Source organism: Prionailurus bengalensis, chromosome E1, assembly GCF_016509475.1.
Source record: "Prionailurus bengalensis isolate Pbe53 chromosome E1, Fcat_Pben_1.1_paternal_pri, whole genome shotgun sequence".
In the NCBI taxonomy this organism is placed as follows: Eukaryota; Metazoa; Chordata; class Mammalia; order Carnivora; family Felidae; genus Prionailurus; species Prionailurus bengalensis.
This window is the reverse complement of record NC_057347.1, coordinates 3,660,557-3,680,261: the sequence shown is the minus strand read 5'-3', so window position 1 is coordinate 3,680,261 and position 19,705 is coordinate 3,660,557. Positions and strand designations below refer to the sequence as shown.

The 19,705-nt window shown below is 55.5% G+C and overlaps 1 protein-coding gene across 1 annotated transcript in view; it reads right to left on the bottom strand.

The window, feature by feature from the left end:
• The window catches only part of NTN1 (netrin 1), a 175,398-nt gene that overhangs the window by 41,376 nt on the left and 114,317 nt on the right, over window positions 1-19,705 (bottom strand). Inside the window, exons 4-5 of the mRNA XM_043583104.1 lie at window positions 13,276-13,425; window positions 10,744-10,797 (exon numbers count right to left, since the gene is read on the bottom strand). Coding sequence (XP_043439039.1) covers window positions 10,744-10,797; window positions 13,276-13,425 — 204 coding nt within the window. The remainder of the gene's footprint in view (window positions 1-10,743; window positions 10,798-13,275; window positions 13,426-19,705) is intronic.

Below are 19,705 nucleotides of genomic sequence, written 5' to 3'. Positions count from 1 at the left end.
CTCAGGGGCTTGGCCAGGGAGCCCCGCACAGCCCAGCTGCGGTGCGCCCCGCCCCCCGCCCCCCACCAGCGCCCAGCCCCAGGCCTCGAGAGGAACCCCCCAGGGAGGCTTAGGCCTCTGCCCCCACCCTGCCCCTGCCAACAAGGACCCTGTGATATCTGTGACACAGGGGCGGGCCCCCGGGATTCCGATCGCCTCTCTCCCTGACACCTGTCACTTGTCCCATTTCTCATCGGCCATCCCCTTGAGTCTCCAGTGGGAAGAGCTCCCGGGAAGGGCTAAATATTCCGCCCCCGCTTGCTCCTCTGGCCTCCCAGGCTATCCCTTTATCCTCTTCCACCTGCAGAGGCCAGCCATGGGGAGACAATGGGGTCCTGGGACCCGCTATGCAAATGGCTTCCTTTGTGCTTCCTGGGGCGACTGAGGCCCCAAGCAGGGGGTGGGGGGTGGCAGTGCTCTCTGGGCCCCGCTCACCCCCAGCCTGACCTCTGCCCCAGCCCTTTGTGCAGACCCCCAATGGGGGAGAGCAAAGGGGGAGGGGGAGGAGACCGGGAAAGAGAAGGAATAAGAAAGGTGGTGGAGAGGGGTGATGAAGAGAGACAGAAGTAAAGGCAGAGAAACACAGAGACGGACAGACAGAGAAGGAAGGAAAGAGGACAGCTTCACAAAGGCTGCCCAGAGCAGGGCCTCCTGGCCCAGAGGAGCCAAACAGTAAGCTGGACCCTCCAAAGTGGCCGTTTCTGTGGGTCACCAGTGGTCAAAGAAAATGGCAACACCATTCGTTCCAACAGATTCGGTGTGGGATGAGTCTGGTCCCCAGCCAGGGTGCAGAGAGCAGGTCCCGCACACGGGCCCCATGTCCCTTGAGCTCAGCCTCTGGCCTCCCTTCCTGGGGTGTTCTGGGGGTTGTTTCATCCCCCAGCGACATTTGATTATCACAACTATCTAGAAGGTGGAGGCCAGGACAGCCCCCCATCCACCCCAACTAAGAATTTTCCAGGCCCTCTGTCAGCCATGCTGGGATTGAGAAACCCTGCTTTACACCCTCCTCCTTGATGGACACCTTAGGTCACTGCACAATGTCTCCACACTCCCACCATGGAGGCACATAGCAAGGATTTACGATGTTGTCCCATTCCCTTGTCCCCTCCACTGTGAACGTGCCCTCTCTTCAGGGACAGTCCCCTGAAGGAAGCTCAGAGCTCTTGCCCCCTACCCCCACCCCAAGTGACAGGCGGGACATAGCCTCGCCCCTTGCCCTGCGCTGACAGCACAGAACCTGCTCAGGATCTCTCTCTCTCTCTCCCCTCTCTCTGCCCCCCCTGCATGCATACTCTCTCCCTTCCTCTCTCTCAAGACAGATAGATAGATGATAGATGATAGATAGATAGATAATAGAAGATTAGATAGATAGATAGATAGATAGATAGATAGATAGATAGATAGATAAAACTATTTCAGGAAAACATGTTGAAGCAAATGGGACAACACGTTCATTGTTAAGTCTAGGCAATAGGAATGTGGGTGTCCCCCCTCTGTTCTCTCTGTGTCTCTGAGGTTTTCACAGAAGTTTAAAAACTGGGGGTGCCCGGGTGGCTCAGTCAGTTGAGCATCTGATTCTTGATTTCAGCTCAGGTCACGATCGCAGGGTTGTGGGATCGAGCTCTGTGCCAGGCTCTGCACTGAGTGTGGAGCCTGCTTGGGATTTTCTCTCTCTCTCTGCCCCTCCCTCTCTCTGTCTCTCTCAAAAAAAAAAACAAAAACAAAAACAAAAACAAAAAAAAAAAAACGTGTAGCAACAGGTTAAGCCACGTTAATTCCAAAATATAGTAATTTATAGTAAAACTGAGAATTCGAGATAAATTTTATTCTAGATTCGGCTAAATTTTCCATGGAAAACGGATTAGCAAACCTTTCCTGGGTGAACACAGGATCTCCTTGCTGAGGTGAGAAAACCCGCTTTTTAAAGGCTCCAATGCACCCATTTCTTTTTTTTATTTTTCTATTTTTTTTAACGTTTATTTATTTTTGAGACAGACAGAGACAGACCATGAATGGGGGAGGGTCAGAGAGAGAGGGAGACACAGAGTCTGAAGCAGGCTCCAGGCTCTGAGCTGTCAGCACCGAGCCTGATATGGGGCTCAAACTCACAAACTGAGAGATTATGACCTGAGCTGAAGTCAGACGTTTAATCGACTGAGCCACCCAGGCGCCCCCAGAATCGATTTATCTTTAATCAGGCGTCTGGTCCAATTCTTCACCAGAGTTGACCCTCCCTGTGTAATGTGCTTTGGCAATATACTATATTTTTCCATTTCATATTTGAATATTCTCCTGCAACATAATTACACGGATATCCCATAATTGAGTAACTAAAACTCTACTGAAAGACAGCTGGTTATTCCCCTATTTTATTATAAACAAGGCTGTAATAACAACCTTATAGCTAAATCTTGGCATGCATCACTATTTCCTTAGGCTAAATTCCTAGAAATGAAGGGATGGGGTCAAAGATACATTTTGATACACGATGCCAAATCATCCTTCCCCAAAGTAGTACCGAGTTGCCCTTCCATAACCACAGTGGACGCATCTGTTTCTCCAACCCGTTCAACACAGGGAATTACTTTTTGTTTTGTAAACAGTTATCAATTTAATACCTTTTGAAATGCCATTCCTGTTAATGTTGTTTTTTTAATTACTAGCTAAGTATAATATTGCAGATGCTTACTGCCATTTGCTCAAATGCTCTGAATTGCTAGTTCATTTTGTCAGCCCAATTTTGTATTAGAATCTCTCTCCCCACCCTTTCTTATTGAATTATAAGAACTCTTTATTTATTGAAGATATTCATCTTTGGTCCTCTATGTCACAAATATTTTTCTCAGCTTTTAGTTTGTCTTTCTGTTGCTTCTAGAGAGTTCTGATGTACCAAAGTTTTCATTGTTAGCCACTTAAAATCTTTCCTCTTATGATGTCTGACTTTTATATCATATTTAGAAAGGCTTTCCTCACCCCCAAGATTACACTGACATGGATATGTTTTATTCTAGAACTTTTAAGGATTCATTAAAAATACAGAAATTTTTAATCCTGGGATTTATGTTGGTTTATAGCATGAAGCAGAAATCTCATTTATTGTTATCTTAAAAAAAAAAAAATAGGCAGTTTTCCCAGCACTGATTCCTTTCCTCACGGAGAAATAATCATAGCTTTACCACCTACTAAGTTCTTATGTTTACATTTGAGTCTATTTCTGGACTTTCTACTCAGCTTTTGTAATTTCTCTATCACACTAATTTAAATATCCTGGTTACGATATTGTAAAAATCTGGGAGGGCACATCACCCTTCGCTACTCTTCTTTTCAAAAAACTCTCGACTGTTAGTACTCATTTATTTTTCTAGCCGAACTTAAGGACCATGTCCTATCCCATTAGGATTTTGACTAGAATCACGTTAAACTTACTTAGGGGACAGTGACATTTTACAGTGTTCAGTCTCCCCCACCCAGAGCACAGTAAGACCTTCCTTTTTTTTTTTTTTTTTTTTTTCCTGGTCTTCCATAATGTCCCTTGGAAAAGTTTTACCCTCTTTAAAAATATACATTCTGAGGATGCCCGGGTGGCTCAGTCGGTTAAGCATCCAACTCTTGATCTTGGCTAGGCTCAGGTCACGATCTCACGGTTCATAGGTCCGAGCCTATGAACACATCAGGCTCTGTGCTGACAGTGTAGAGCCTGCTTGGGATATTCTGTCTCTTTCTCTCTCCCTCTCTCTCTGCCTCTCCCCGACCCCTGCATGTGCGTGCGTGCGTGCTCGCTCGCTCTCTCTCAAAGTAAATAAATAAACATTTAAAAAAAATTTTTTTTTAATTTTTTTTTCAACGTTTTTATTTATTTTTGGGACAGAGAGACAGAGCATGAACGGGGCAGAGAGAGAGGGAGACACAGAATCGGAAACAGGCTCCAGGCTCTGAGCCATCAGCCCAGAGCCGACGGGGGGCTCGAACTCACGCGAGATCACTCGAGATCTCGCGAGATCGTGAACTCACTCACGGACCGCGAGATCGTGACCTGGCTGAAGTCGGACGCTTCACCGACTGCGCCACCCAGGAGCCCCTAAAAATTTTTTTAAATACACTGTACTTTTAGTGCTACGTTTATTTCCGCGTATTTGATATTTTGGCTACTGTTCTAATTGGGATTCTGTTTCCATTATACGAATGCTGTGTGTTGACCCAGTAACACTACAGGCCAGACATCCCCTTAACATTTCACTCACTGGAACACTGTTTGTAAGTAGTTCCTGTTGATATATAAGAAAAGTTCCTGCCCTCTGAATGTTAATTTTGCAGTGGCCTCCCTGCCCTCCTCCTACCAGTGGCAGAGGGTTTTTTTTTTTTTCGATTTTGGAAAAGGCATGTTTTTATAACGCAAATTTCATCCTGGGTGCACGTGTGTGTGTGTGTGTGTGTGTGTGTGTGTGTGTGTGTGTGTGTGTGAAATGCACCTGCTCCCCTATCCAAACTGTTCTCTCATCTAAGCTCACCCATCTGCCCTGTCTCACTCGGGGCTGCCTTGTGACCAAAGGGACCGAGTCGTGCATGGTCCTCCACACCCGCAACCAGTGGCTTCAGCCACGCCAGCCCCACATGCCAACCGGCCACACGCTCCCAAGAGCCGCTGTAACTGGCACCTGCAAAGGACAGAAGCTTTTCGCTGCCTGCCCCTCCACCTCCACCTCCGTCCTCCGACCTCGCTGCTGCACGGGTTTGTCTCCTCTCTTGGCAGGATGCTACCACGCCGTCAGGAATTACCAGAAAAGTACCCGAAACTGACCAACCAGCATAACTACCGGAGGCAGAATGACACAGAGGTCAACGCCACTCGCAGACTCGGAGGCCGGGGGACCTTGGCTGGAATGTGGCTGCAGCTGCCATGCTTCCTGGGACTTCTTAACCTCTCTATGACTCAGTGTCTCCTGCTTACAATGGGGGCTCAACGCAGTACCTACCTCATCCGGGTGGAAGGGCTGGTTAATGGTTAATGACTGAGAAGAGTGCCCGGCACCGAGTAAGCATTACATAAATGCCGTCTCCTTCCCCTGCTTCATGCAGCCAAAATCTACTTCTCATTACCTGGTCCAACCTCTTCTGGGGATGATGTTTGTCTGATGGCAAATTCACCTACACAGCTGATTCCGGACAGCCTAACATCCTATTCCAGGGCAGCTTGGAAAACCAGGGCCTCAGTCAATTCGCCGACCCTCTTCTTCCAGGTGACATGGGCTGCCCACGTGGTCCACGCTCTCAGCTCCTTCCAGGAGTCCTCCCCTCCACCCCCATTGGATCCACGGGTCCCTTTCCCCTGTACCAGGAATACTCAGGGCCCCGGGAACACATCCTTTCCTGGTGGCTCCAAAGGGAGAAAGACGATGCAGGCAACGTGGCCAGACTTTTTCTATATAACGCGAGGGGATATGGTCGCTGCCACACATCTGGAAAGCGACAGATGGACGTCTGCCATCAACCCCGTGTTGGCTGAGCCACGCCAGCTGGGAGATAAAGTGTGGAGGTGCCAGAAGGCACCCCTTGACCTTCAAATTCTCCCAGTGAGCAAGGGGACTGGAGGGCAAGCATGTCCCCCATGGCTGTTCAGGCCCCAGAGCCCTGTCCCCATGGCTCCCGCTCTCCACTCAGCCCGCCCCAAATCAACTAGGTTCACTTCACTCTTGACTGTGACCTTTAAACATTTGACTTTTTTTTTTGAATTGTGGTAAAATACACATAACATAAAATTTTACCACATCACCCGTTTTTAAATTGGGGCAATTCGGTGGCATCGAGCACATCCACAATATTGCCCGTCACCACCATGTAGTTCCAGAACCTTCCCGTCACCCCAAAAGGAAAACCTGTACCCGTCAAGTGTCACTCCCTGTTCCTCCCCACTCTCAGTCCCTGGCAACCACTAATCTGCTTTCGGTGCGTGGATTTGCTCATTCTGGGCATTTCACGTAAGTGGGATCATACGCCATGTGGCCGTGTGTCTCCCGCATCTTCCACTCCGCACACCGTCTTCACGGTATTCTGTTCCTTTTTCTGACGGAATGCTAGTCCAGGCCTGGGTAAGCCGCGCTGCGTTGAGCCACTTTTGCGACGATGGGCATCTGGGCTGTCTCCACCTTTTGGTTATCGTGAAGCCAAGCGCTTGGCCCTTAACTGACTTCCAGTTTCCGGCTCCCTGCTAGCTTTAGGGTCCAACAGCAGCTGCTGGGAAGGCTGTGCGACGAGGGCACCCAGCAGTCCCCCGCCTGTCTTGGGCAGCACCACCCGTTCCCTCCCAAGGTCTTCTCAAGAGCCCTACCCCCAGCAAGCTGACCCCATACACCTGTCCTCATGCCAACAGCCCACACGGTAATCCTGCCTTCCCCATGAGCCATCGGGAGACCCTGCATTGTCCCTGCCGTCCTACTGGGTTTTTACTGAGCATATGACAAGCCCACCGCTGAACCAGAGCCGTCACCCGGATTCATCTCACGCAGCCCCCCACGGCGACCGTACGAGGCAGGGCTATTATCACAGCAGGGCCCCCTTATCAGCGGTTTTGGTCACCCACGGTCCGGAAGCAGGCGATCCCCCTTCTGATGTGTCATCGGGTCAGCAGTGTCACGTCACCCTTATGCCCACCTCCTTCGTCCCATCCCGGGGGCATTTTATCATCTCCCAGCCTCACAAGACAAAGGCTGAGCACAGGACGGCAAGATTATTTTGAGAGAGAGACCGACCACATTCACGTGTCTTGCATTAACATACCGCCATAGCTGTTCTGTTTTATTATGAGTTATGTTGTTCGTCTCTTACTGTGCCTGGTTGATTACTCAAACTCTAACACAGGTATGCACGTAGGGGGCAAAGCAGAGTACGTATAGGGTTCCGTACTGTCTGTGGGTGCAAGCATCCACTGGGGGTCTTGAAACGTGTCCTGTGTGGATAAGGTTGGGGTTGGGGCGGCACAGGAGGCAGGACTACTGTCTCAGGAAACCAGATCAGGCACAACTCAGGGTCTCAGGCTCCTGATTCGGTCAGTGCTCCGTCAGCCCCCTGTCCCACCCCCCAACACCTGGCCAATACCCGCATTCAAGTGTTACCAGGTGGTTTTTTCCACACTCACCCAAGCTATTCCTTCACTTGGAAAACAAAGACCCCAAAAGGAGGAAGACCCAGGCTCATCCAGACGGCTGGTCTATATAAACCCAATTTCCTTCCATGAAAAAAAAAACAGAAGTATCAAGAGGCGACCAGATGAGACACATCTAAGGTCACCCCCTTGCCCAACACCCACACCTGGGGGTGGAGTCCTTCCTCCAGCCACTGGGCTCCGTGGACGGGATGTCTCTGCAGGGCTGGTTGCCCGGATCTGGGGCCTTGGGAGCAGGAGGCAGGGTGCAGGCCCCCAAAAGGGTGAGCCACAGAGCAAAAGTGGCAAACGTGAAGACCAGGCCTTCCCCAGCCGTCGTCAACTCTTCACCCCAGTACCTCTGCCCACACCAAGTTCTGCAAGGGGCTGGGGAAGAAGCCCGTCACCAGAGGCAAGGAGTCAGCCAGCAGGCGTGATCTGAAGGTCACTGCCACCGGGAGAGGCAGGGCAGGGAGGGCCCCAGTGGCCCCAGCTCGCCTTCACTCTTCAGGGGAGGCAGACAGGAGAAGTCTGAGTGCCTTCGGAGGCCTCACAGCCAGTGGAGACTCAACCCCAGATCTCCCAGCTCCAAACCACAAACCAAACAAACAGATCAACAACCACCCCGGAGGCGGAGGTGATGGAGGGCGAGGGGAGGCAGGCGGTCCCTTTTTAGCCCCGGGATGGAGGTGTCTAGGACCGTAAGTAGGCAGGTTTGGGGCGGGTAGTCTGTATCCCCTTCCTATCGGGTTCCCCGCTGGGCCCCGGGTCCCCGGACCTCCCACGGGCAAGGCATCCCTCACCTCCCGGCCCGGGAGAGGGTCCCAGCCCGCTCCGTGAGCAGGTGGTCAGTGTTCCCTGAGGGAGCTGGCCCTTCAATGGGAATGGGTTCAGGGCGAGGTTATGTCCATCAGCTTCCAGGACAAATTCTCCGTTTATTAATTCTCCTCCATTACGCAGGCAAAAGTAAACACGCTTTTCTCAGGCAGGCTGGCACAGAGGCCTTCCCTATTCAAACACTGCAAGAGTCTTGGACGTATGAGCTCCCAGGCCTGCTTCCCAGGGGGCCCCCTGGCCTCCTGCCCGCGACATCCCAGCCTGCCGAGACAGGCGAGGGGAGCTTTGTGCGGTGGCCGGCTCCAGGGTCCGGCGCTCAGGGCCTGGGAATGGCCTCGGGTCTGCAGGAAGCACGGGAGATGCCGGTCGCCCGGGGCACAACAAGGTCAGAAAGGGTCTGGCCAAAGCTGTGGGCGTCACACCTGCCCACTTAACCCCTCCACGAGGAAAGCGCTCTGCAAAGGCGTGGAATGCCTGCTTCCATTTAAATCATGCTTTTAAAGGTGCGGGGAGAAGAAAGGAAATACACAATAAGGAAATCAAAAGAAATGCTAAATGCAGGCTTTGCAAAGGCGGATGCTGCAGGTGTTTCTAAGTACTTGCTCAGGAATCGTTTACCTGTGGAGCAGAGATGATTGCATGCTTTTTTTAAGTTTATTTATTTCTTTTTGAGAGAGAGAGAATCCCAAGCAGGCTCCGCACTGTCAGTGCAGAGCCCGATACGGGGCTCGAACTCACAAACCACAAGATCGTGATCGGAGCCGAAGTCAGATGCTTAACCAACTGAGCCACCCAGGCGCCCCGATGGTCGCCTGTTTTATACCAGCTTCTTGCAGCCTGGGCAGGAATCTCACAATTTGTTTTTTCCTTCTATTTCCGCCCCCTCCTCCCCCCCCCCCCCCCATTTCTGATTGGGAAGGAAAAAAAAAGCCTCAAACCACACTGCATGAGGCGTAAAGTCAAGCTGCAAGCACCAGAAAAAGGGAGGCGAGACAGAGAGAAAGAGAGAGAGAGAGAGAGAGAGAGAGAGAGGGAGGGAGGTCACCACCCACCTTGCCCTTGGATGAGCCGTGTCCAAAGCCCCCAGGAGCTTGCCCAGGTGACTTCTCCTGTGACCAATGTCACATGGAGGAAGCAAGAATCAAGACTCCATTAAATGTAAGCATCTTTTGGCTGCAAAACTGCTCTCCCCCAGAGCTAGACTAATTGGGAGGTGCCTTTACGTTATGTTTTTACTTATTTTTTTATGTTTTCTTTATTTTGGGGAGAGCGCCAGCAGGGGAGGAGCAGAGAGAAGGGAACAGGGCGTGCGAAGCGGGTTCTGCGCTTGCAATCTGACAGCGGCAAGCCCGATGCGGGGCTCGAACCCACGAACCGTGAGATCATGACCTGAGCCGAAGTCGGACGCTCAACCGACTGAGCCCCCCGGGCGCCCCGCATTATGTTTTTACAGAAAGAGCCTCATCCCACCTCCCAGGTCATGCTACCTCCCCTCAACGCTTTCCCATTACTGTTTCTCCTGGAAGTGTCCCCTGCAGCTCAACCAAAGGGGACTGAAGACTATCCGGCAACTCAAGACTGAGATCTTTTTGGTTTTCGGTGGAGTGTGGCCACAGGCACTTTCTAGAATGTTCCTCTATCCTTTCCGATTTGAGGGCTGTTGACCAGAGTGGCTGGTCCCCACCTGGCACCCCCTCCAGCCAGGCTATGAGCCCAAAGCCAGGGCTGTGTAACTCCTACCCGGACCAGGGACTGGTGACTCCTGGGGACCCTTTCTTGCAGCAATATTTCTAATTTTTTTAATGTTTATTGTTGAGAGAGAGACAGAGCGCTGGGGGCGGGGCGGGGGGGAAGGGGGCAGAGAGTGAGGGAAACACGGAATCTGAAGCAGGCTCCAGGCTCTGAGCTGTCAGCACAGAGCCCGACGCGGGGCTCAAACCCATGAACCGGGAGATCACGACCTGAGCCGAAGTCAGACCCTTAACTGACGGAGCCACCTAGGCACCCCTCAACAGCAATATTTCTAAATGCAAACACAAAATACCCAGAACTCCAAAGGAGACTGATCGTACTGAAATACGCTTACCCGAATATTTTACAAAGACCCAGCTTTACGGTACAGTGACGGAACAGACGGGCTTCTTTAGTAATGGTTACAAATCACGATCTGGCAGCGGGTTCTGTCACTTCCGTCATGTCGAGGCAACAGACGACATGTGACATCTGCACCGCCTCTCACGTGGTGTGAAAGGAGCTGTGATTTCCGTGGGCTGCCCACTCTGCCGCAGCTCGGGGCCGAGCTTCCCGGCGGAGAGAATGCCCGATTCCGGGCGGAGGGGAGGGACAGTGAGGGTGTGACCTTCTTCCGGTCTGGGTTCCCAGTCCCCCTGAGTCCTGTGCTCGAGGTGCCTTTTCCAGCCCCACCCCCACCTCCTTCCTTCTCTGCAGCCCCAGCTGGGCCTGCAGGCAGCTTGTGACCCTGGGACCGGCAGGTGGGGTGCAGCTCTGAGGGCCTCAGGCCTGGGCGAGAAGCTGGTTCACAGGCACCAGGAAGCCCCCCTCCCTTTAATCTTGGGGGGAGCATCACGGGAAAATGCCCTGTGTTTCCATCCTCCTCGATCCAGCCCAGGGGTACCCCTCACACCCAGCGGCGCCCCGATGGTGATTCTGAGGCCTGTGGCAGCCCCCTCCCCTCCCCTCCCCACGGCGAAGCAGGACACGCCTACCTTCCGGTTCCTCCACGCTGCTGGCTGCGGTGGTCGGGGGTGCCACGGGGATCTCTGTGGGGTTCGGGATGGGAGGAAGAGAAAACCAGGTGAGAAGATGTTACTTTTGGCCTTAGAAAAAGACGAGCACAGCACAGACTCCTCCCTGGGCCCTCCTCCCTTCCCCACTCCAGAAGAGGAGGGCCAGGGAGGAGGACGAAGCTGATATGGGTGCCCGGAATGTGGCCTTGTTCTCCTTCGGGGAGGCACGTGAAGGGCCGGGGCGGGGGGATCTGTGCCCCTGGCCCGGGCTCCCGCAGGCTCACAAACTAAGGCATTTTCTCCGTGGCCAGAACAGACCGGCCACGGAAGATCCAAGGGCCTCAGAGACGCATGCGCTTTCCGGGGGTCGCTCCCTTTGTACCTCGAATGGCAATTCTTTCATACTAGCTCCTGACTCCGCCCTGTGCCCAGGAAAGGGGAGGAGGTTCAGCCAGTCTCCAGGGGGGAAACCACAGACCAACGGTCCCTGAGGGGAGGGACTGGCCTCCCCTGGTGAACAGAAGGGTCACAAAGGTCTCCACGAATCCCCCAGACTCTGGCCACCAGCTGACTGTTGGGGGCAAGACCTCCCTCAACCTCAAGACTCTGGATCAGCTGGGGCCTGAGGCTTGGTGGGTCGAGATGGAACACTCAGGCCTGGGGGCCTGCCCGAGAGTCACCTTCAGAAGGAATGGGCAGGGGACCCAGCTCTCAATTCGGAGTCAGATCCTGCTCTCGGGGGACTTTTCTCTTGGCCCTCATGAGCTACGCGGTCCCAGCAGAGTTTCCGGAGGGAACATCGATGGCCCACGTACGTCCAGCAATGGGGGCTCCCCAACCCCAGTGCCTGGGCCAGTACTGGGCCATGTGCAGAGGGCCCGGCTCCCAGACCTGCGACAAGTCAGGCACCAGCCCCCAGGGAACACTGTCTGGGCGTCTGTAGCCAGCGGGCGGCCGCAGGAACACACGGGAATCCCGTGGGAATGCCTGGGCCCAGCATCGGCCCGCCCTTTGTGAGGGGAAGGGAGAGAAGGCACAGAGTGGGTCGGAAAGTGAGGGTTCCGCTTCCCGAGGTTTCTGTCTCTTTCTGTCCCCGGACCGTGGACCATCAGCTCCATTTCAAAGGCTTTGAAATGATGTTTCCAGCCATTTCTGAGCTCAACCCCCAGCCCCACCTCCCCGTGGCAGCCCTGGGTTCCCCCCAGCGTTCTACAAAGGTTCACTTTGCAGCTTTTTGGACAGATGGAGGAGAAGGGTTTTTGCCAATACTAAGACTCTGACAGCTATATGTAGTCGTGAAAACCATTTCTCCCCTGGATGGATACTGAGCTCAATTTCCCGAAGGCCGGGGTCCGGGTTATCAGCTGTTACCGGACCCCTGGGAACATCCCGGGTCAATGGACTCTCCTGCAAAGAGCCAGCCAGTAGATACATTCGGGGCTCCGCAGGTCGTCCGGTCTCCACTGCAGCTACTCAGTTATCCTACAGCTCAAAGCAGCCACAGACAAGCAGATAAACCAGTGGGCGTGGCCGTGTCCCCATAAAACTTGATGGACACTTCACTTTTCATTGCCTATCATTCCACACGTCATAAAACATTAGTCTTCTGACTTTGCCTTCAAGCATTAACAAATTATCAAAAGAAAACATCGAGCCACACTAAAACAGGTGACGGGTCAAATCCCCAGGGCCAGAGTGGGCTCACCCCTGCTCTGGAGAAACAGACCTCATCCCTCGGGTCGGCCTGCTTAGCCGGGACCCGATATTTTTCTGCTCTCCCTTCTGGGTTAAGTTGGCCTTGCACAAGGAGTCGAGAAGGCCAAGGCCGGGGGCCGGCTCCCAGCCAGGCTGGACGTCCAGCCAAGGCTAAGTCTCCATCATGACACCTGGTATCATCCTACCAGTGGCAGAACAGTAAGCCCCTTCTGAGCCGGGACCACTGCTGAGTGACCCCTGCCGTCTTGCTCATCCCTTCCCCTGGTTTCAGCGACTGAGGAGTTAACAGCTGGGCCGAGGGGCCCCCAAGACACTAAGGGGTGCTGTCATCCATCATGGCCCCGGGGCGGGAGGGTCATGCATGGGAACCTGTAGTGCCAGTCCCTTGTGAACCTGCCAGGGCAGGGGGGAAACTAGAACCCCGCAGCAGCCACAACGGCGACCCCCGGGACAAAGCCACCCCAGGTCCAGCGCCAAGGCAGAATACAGGAACAGGCCCTGGGTGGTGGAAAGGGGCTCGCTTTCCTCTGGGGGCAGGAGACTCAGTCACTGTCAGGACGGAAAACAGCAGACTGGCTCTGCTGAGCTCCCAGCTGCTTCTGCAAGAACCCCACAGGTATGGCGGGGGGGTGGGGGAGGCTCGTATGGGGTCCCACCGAGTACAGCGCATCGAACACAGAGACCCCACGTCCATCAGCGCTCAACCCGCTGGACGTCAGCAGTCAGGGTTGAGGAAGGGTTTCCCTCCCACGCAGCCAGGGGCGGGGGGGGGGAGGGGAGGAGGCTCGCACGTACTTATGCAGGGGGCGATGGGGGAGCGGCTCTGCTGGTAGCCTTTGGCACAACGGTTGCAGGTAATGCCGGTCACGCCGTCCTTGCAGGGACACTGGCCGGTGGTCTGGTTGCAGGTCTTGCCAGCAGCACCCACGGGGTGGCAATCACAGGCTGCGGAGGACACAGGACAGGAGGGTCAGAGGGCGGGCAGTGGCCAGCCCCTCCCTTGGGGCTCCCCTTTGAATCCCATCCCGGACGAAGAGCGGGCCAAACCCACACACACACACACACACACACACACACACACACACACTCCAGAGGCTCTGAGAACTGGCCACCTGCCTACCTGGAAATGGGCAATGAAAATCAAAATGGACCACCTTTTTTTTTTTTTTTAATGTTTTATTCATTTTTTGAGACAGAGACAGAGCGTGAGCAGGTGAGGGGCAGAGAGAGGAGGAGACACAGAATCCGAAGCAGGCTCCAGGCTCCGAGCTGTCAGCACAGAGCCCGACGCGGGGCTCCTGGACCACGAGGTCATGACCTGAGCTGAAGTCGGACGCTCAACCGATTGAGCGACCCAGGCGCCCCTCAAAATGGACCACCTTGAAAGGCTGTTTCAGCAGCAGGGAAGCAAAGCAGGGGAGCCCCTCCAGAGCCCCGAGAGGAAGGCTGGCCCGAGCTCGAGGATGTTTTGGCAAAGGCCAAGCCCACAGGCTGACCACAGGTGGGAGAGTTCAGAATCTCAGCGGGTGAGTCTGTGCCCCTCACTCCTCCACCCCCAGCCAGCTCCCGGCCCCCAGGTGTCCTTCCCTACCCTCCAGGTGGGAGGAATGGAGTTGGTGGCCCGACACAGCCGTGGGGCTGGCCAGGTCTGGGGTGGGACTCTCCAGGCTGCTGTGCCCGCCTTGACTGGCAGCCAGGTGGCCCGAGACCCAGGCTTCTGGATGGCACAACCCATAAGCTGTCGCACCAGGAAGGGACACAGGGGTCACCTAAACACCCTGACTGGATGTGCCAAGACTGGAGAGGGGAAGAAACATCCCGGGGCCTCGCAGAAAGGGAGCGGCCTTGCTGGGAGGTGGAGGCCCCACTGGGCAGGTCAGACAGCAGAGACAACGGGGGGTGGGGGGGCCACCTGAGTCCCTGGCTGAACGTGATGGGTTAGGAGGTAGGGGGGGAGGGGAGCTGTCTGCAGGAAGCTGGTGTTTCTGCCCCAAATGGGGAAAGAGACATCCAAGAAAATAAGGGCGAGCAGAGGGTCCCCTCCAGGGAAGGGAGGCCCTGGCTGTCATGTGGGCAGCCTGGGGTGCGGGGTGGCGGGGGAGGTTGTCGGTGGCTTTCTCTCATTGAAGGATCCACGGGAGCAAAATGGAACCGTCCCAATCTCTCCCGTGTATACAGCAGTAACATCCCCGCTAGGAGCAGGTCTTCTTAAATCAGCCCTATGTTCATGTTCATTCCCTGTTGGTCTTGTCTTCCTTTGTCCCCTCTTCCTTAGTAAGAAAGGACTCAGCCTGACACAAGCTGGGGCTTGTGCTGTGAGGGGGAGATGGCTGGAGCAAACCTCTGGCCTCTCCCTGGGCCCTTCAGTCCCCTCCTGCGGCGGGAAGGGTGACCGAGCACGAGCAGCATCTCTAAGACGGCCACGTGGAAGCTGAGGGCCCCAGCACGGCCCCACCCCCACACCGTCCCGAGCCTGATGGGGGCACAGGCACCGGGTGGGTGTGGCCTCCCGAGGCTCATGCCAGCTGACCTCCGGTGGCCTGCCTTGCAAGCTTGCTGGTAATGCAAAGATTCCTGCCAAACTTCCTCCCCTCCGTGCTGACGGAACACAGCTGCGTGCCAGTAACTTCTGGATCCCGGCACTTGGCTGCAAGGAGGTCACCAAAGGTTGCTCGGGCACTGAAGGGCCAGAGCCGAGCCACCGTGGGCACGGGGCGCCTCTCCCGAGGCAGGAGCTGTCCAGAGCAGAATCTGGGCCAGGGGTGGGGGTGGGGGGTGCATCAGGAAGGCGGCAACAGTCCTCACCTCACCTCACCCCCTGCCCACCTCTAGTCTTTGCTGCCCCTCGCGGCTGGTGACCTGTCGGCCGCCTGGCCGGGAGCCAGGCACCGGCTGACAGCGGTCGGGGCCGAGGGCCATCCTCAGTGAGGGCAGGCCCGTCCTTGGATCAGAGAAAGGGGCTGCCTCCTGCTGGGTTTCCAATCTACCTGCCCCGACTCTGCCAACACTTTGAGCCACTGGCCCCTTTCACCTGGTCCGACAGAGGCAGCAGGCTGGCTGTGCTTCCGTGAAAACCGCTATTCCAGGAAGAGACGCCACCGAGGTCCCAAAACGTGGGGGCCTCAGAAGGCTTGCTCGGGTCCCTTCTAGGGCAGTGGGACCAGCATTCCTCCAGCTCAGCGCCACCGCCCGGATACCTGTGAACACCTGAGCGCACCCACAAGCTCTCACACGCCGTCCCCTCGGCTCCTCACGCCAGCCTGTGGAATCGGCACGGCCACAGAGGAGGGGACTGCGCGCTGGCCCGGAAAACCACAGGGGAAGGGAGGCAGACGGGGCCTGATCGCGGAGGGCCTCAGCGTCTCCGGACAGCCCCCTCCGGAGTTCCTGTTCTACAAGGAGAAAGACCTGCTTACCTGTTGAGACCAAGACTTGGCAGGATTGCGGTTACAGGCGGCCAAGTGCAATCCTAGCAGCCTCGCCCGGAGCTCATTCTCAAGTCCAAGCACAACAGCCCCAAAGTAAGGACCTTCCCCCAAAACCCACAGACAGAGAAAGCCCAAGTTCTCCCCTCCGTGCAAAGAAGGGTGAGCTTCAAGGTGTGAGAAGAAGTGACAGGTGACAGTGCCCCACAGTGGCTTCCTCTGTAGCCCGGGACAAGACAATCCGCTAGCAACGTCTGAGGGAGGGAGTCTGAGCCCACAAAGGAGGCTCCAGGCCCTGGCCCCTGGGGAGAGAAAACCAAAGGGAGCTTGCCGTGTCCCCTCAACCCTGAAGCACGGCCACACACACACCCAGATTTCTACAAACTCACGTGCACACACACTTAGACCCCACAGCTACAAACACACACAGACTCCTACAAACTCACACGCACTGGCTCAAGGGGCACCACAGCGGGCAGGGCAGTGGAGGGGTGGGGCGGGGCTGAGCAGGGGTGTGGGGTGGGGGTGGGTGGGAGATGCAGAAGTGAAGAGAGCGGAGGTCTTTCCTTTTGCGAGGGGTCCGGGGAGGGGACGAGGACAGAGCTTCCCTAATTCTTCCGAGAACGGGGCCTGGGGCAGGGCGCGTTCCGCCCCTGGGAGCCCATCTGGTGACTCCAGTTTCCCTGGAAGTCAGCCACTTTTTCGAGGAGGTCAATCCCCTCCATGGCAGGTCACCCTGTCTGCATGGGCCAGGCAGCACCTGGTCATGGGAAACAATGTACCCGAGGTTTTTCCACAAAGAGGAAGGTGAGACCAGACGGAAGCCCAGGGCCCTGAGAAGGCGGGAGGATTAGGTTTCTCACGCACTCGGCGGGCTGGAGTGCCTCCCGGTGCAGAGGGGAGCCCGGGCCGTCTCTGCCCAAGGCCATCAGTCAGGGCCAGCAGCTCGGGGCACACAGGCGCTTTCACATGAGCCTCAGGAGGCCCAGGTCCGGGCCTGTTCCTGCCAGTACTGCTGTGTGACTCTGGGTTAGTGCCTCGCCCCCTCTGGACCACAAGGGGCTCATCTGTAAGGACGGAGGTCTGCACGGCCACTAAAGTCACTTCCAACTTAACAGTGTACTGCTTGTCTCCACGGCTCCAAGGACCCAGCCGGCACCCCCGCCGTCACTGCGGTCCTGGCCCAGAGGACGGCGCCCAGTGCACCCGGCCTTCCGTCCACACCCTCTGACCATCCTGCCCCGACACTGTCGCCCGCTGAGCTGCGCCGGGATCTCGCGGAGATTCGGTCTGTCGGCTAAGAGAAGCTCACCAGGCGTTTCTGGGTGCCCTGGCAAGGCTGACCCGAAAGGCAGACCGTCCCGACCCCGGGCCGCCTGTCCCGAGCTCTGCCTCTCCCAGCACCTTCTGATGTGCTCTGTCCCGGGTCCCTGAGGGCCCACAGCCAGCATCAGGACGGGGCGCACGTCTGAGGCCGGCCGCCTCCACCGCGGCTCACACCGTGGCTTTTATAAATCCATCCTGGGCTCCTATCAGGGGATCTGGTTCCTTTTCCCGCAGACCTGGCCCCAGGGGGCCCTCCAGGGGGCATGCTTGCAGAGGACAGGTGAGCTGGCTCGGCACCCGGACCCTCTGAAGCTTCTCCAGGCAGAAGGGGTGAGAGGGAACGACCACAGCGCTGACCCCGGCTTCAGAGGTCATCGCGGCCGCCACCCGGGCTTCCGGCCAGTCGGGAAGGACAGCTTTGGACCTGAGCTCACGCACAGGCTCAACTGTGTCCCCCCAGCATCCACGTTCCTAACCCCAGGTACCTCAGAGCGTGACCGTCTTTGGAGAGACGTGAGTAGGGTAAAATGAGATCACCGATGTGACTGATGTCCCTCTGAGAAGAGATGAGGACACAGACACACACAGAGGTAAGACCGTGTGAAGGCAGGGGGTGAAGGTGGCCGTGTGTAAGCCACAGAGAGAGGCCCCAGAAGAGGCTCCTTCACCTCACACTTCCAGCCTCCAGGCCTATGGGGAATAAACGTCTACTGTTTAAGCCCCGCGCCTTCCCAGGCCTATTGCTGGCCTCGAGAGAAGGCAGACAAGCAGCCTGGGGGTCCTGGCTCATGCTGTCAGTGAATGTGGCTGCTCCCCCAAGGGCCGTGTGTGCCTGTGGTGCTGGGTGGGGGTGAAACACTCTCCTCTGCGTTGATGAGACTGGTCTGTGTGCCTGGATGCCATCCACAACGAAGGCAGAAGCAGGCAGGGCCCTCCATGTGGGCCAGGGTGAGCTCCAGCTGCTGTGGGAGATCAGGTAGGGAGGAGGGAGAGGGAGGAAGGAAGAGGAAGGAGGAGGAGGGAAGAGGGTTGAGAAGAGAGGAGGATGGGGGGAGAGAGATGAGGAAGGGGAGGAGGGGGGAGGGGAAAGCTGAAGGAGGAATAGGAAAGAGGAGGAGGAAGGGGAGGAGGGAGAGGAGGGAGGAAGTGGGAGGACAGGAGGACCAGGAGAAGGGGGAGGAGGACTGGAGCACGCTCAGTGCAGGTGACGGTAGCACAGGAAGACAGAAAAGGCCAGCATCGTCAGAAAATCAGGTTCAGATCCAAAGCGTGCCCACGTCTCTTGTATGTGTGTCAGGCCTTGTGGGGGAAGCCTGGTGGGAAGCCCCTCACCCAGAGGTGGTGCTGGGAGAGGACAATTTCAGGCGCTAAGGGGTATCCAAGAACCTGCTTTTTCTCCATTCCCCAAAACAAGGTGAGGACTGGCCACCAAAAAGAGAAATGTGAAAGCTGGCTAGGGCTGATGGGGTGTTCCAGAACGGAGGGGACCTGGTACAAGGTGGGAGACCGGCGAGGTGGGGCTCAGGGAGGCCGGGCAGGAGGAGGAGTGTGTGCTGACCCAAGGACAACAGGTGACCAAGTGAGTTCAGGGCTGTGAGGAATGGGAGATGGGGAACAGGGAGGTCCAAAGACACAGTGTCAGAGAGTCCTATGGAAGCAGCTTCCTACCATCACTATCACCCAATCAGGATACAGAACATTCCAACTCTCCCAAGAAGCCACTCTTGTTCCTCTGTGGTCAGCCCCCCATCCCAACTCCTGGCAACAACAGATCTGTTCTGTCCCTATAGCTTTGCCTTTTCAGAACATTGTATTCTGGGACCATACAGTACGTACAATGTATAGATGTATGGCATGTAGCCTTTGGTACCGGCGTCCTTTACTCAGCCAAATGCACCTGAGCTGTGTTTGTGCTGCTGTGTCGATCAAAAGCCCATTCATTTTCATTGCTGCATAGTATTCCACGGTGTGGATTACAGGGGTTTACGGGAGACCTATAATTTTGTATGAAACTGCCAAAATGTTTTGCAGAGTGGCTGTGCCATTTTGAGTTCCCACCAGTGGTGTATGAGTTCCAGTCATTACACAGCCTCGCCAATGCTTGGAATTGTCAGTATTTCTTATTTTTGATGTTCTAACAGGTATGTGGTGGTGTCTCAAGGTTTTACTCTGTATCTCCTTAATGACTATGAGGGTTCACGTATTTAATTACCATCTGCGCATCTCTGTTAAGTACCTGTTCAAGTATTTTGCCCATTTCTAACTGAATGGTCTGTTTTCTTACTGTTGCATTTTGGAAGTTCTTTACATATGGTGAATCTCGTCCTTTGTCGGATCTGTGATTTGCAAACATTTCCTCTCATCTGTGGCACAAGGAACATTTTAAAAGCTAAGCCAGACATATCACTCAAGTCTCTCTCCTCTCCTGACTGCTCCACCTCGTGGCTTCCACTGCTCTTGGAATGGGGCCCATC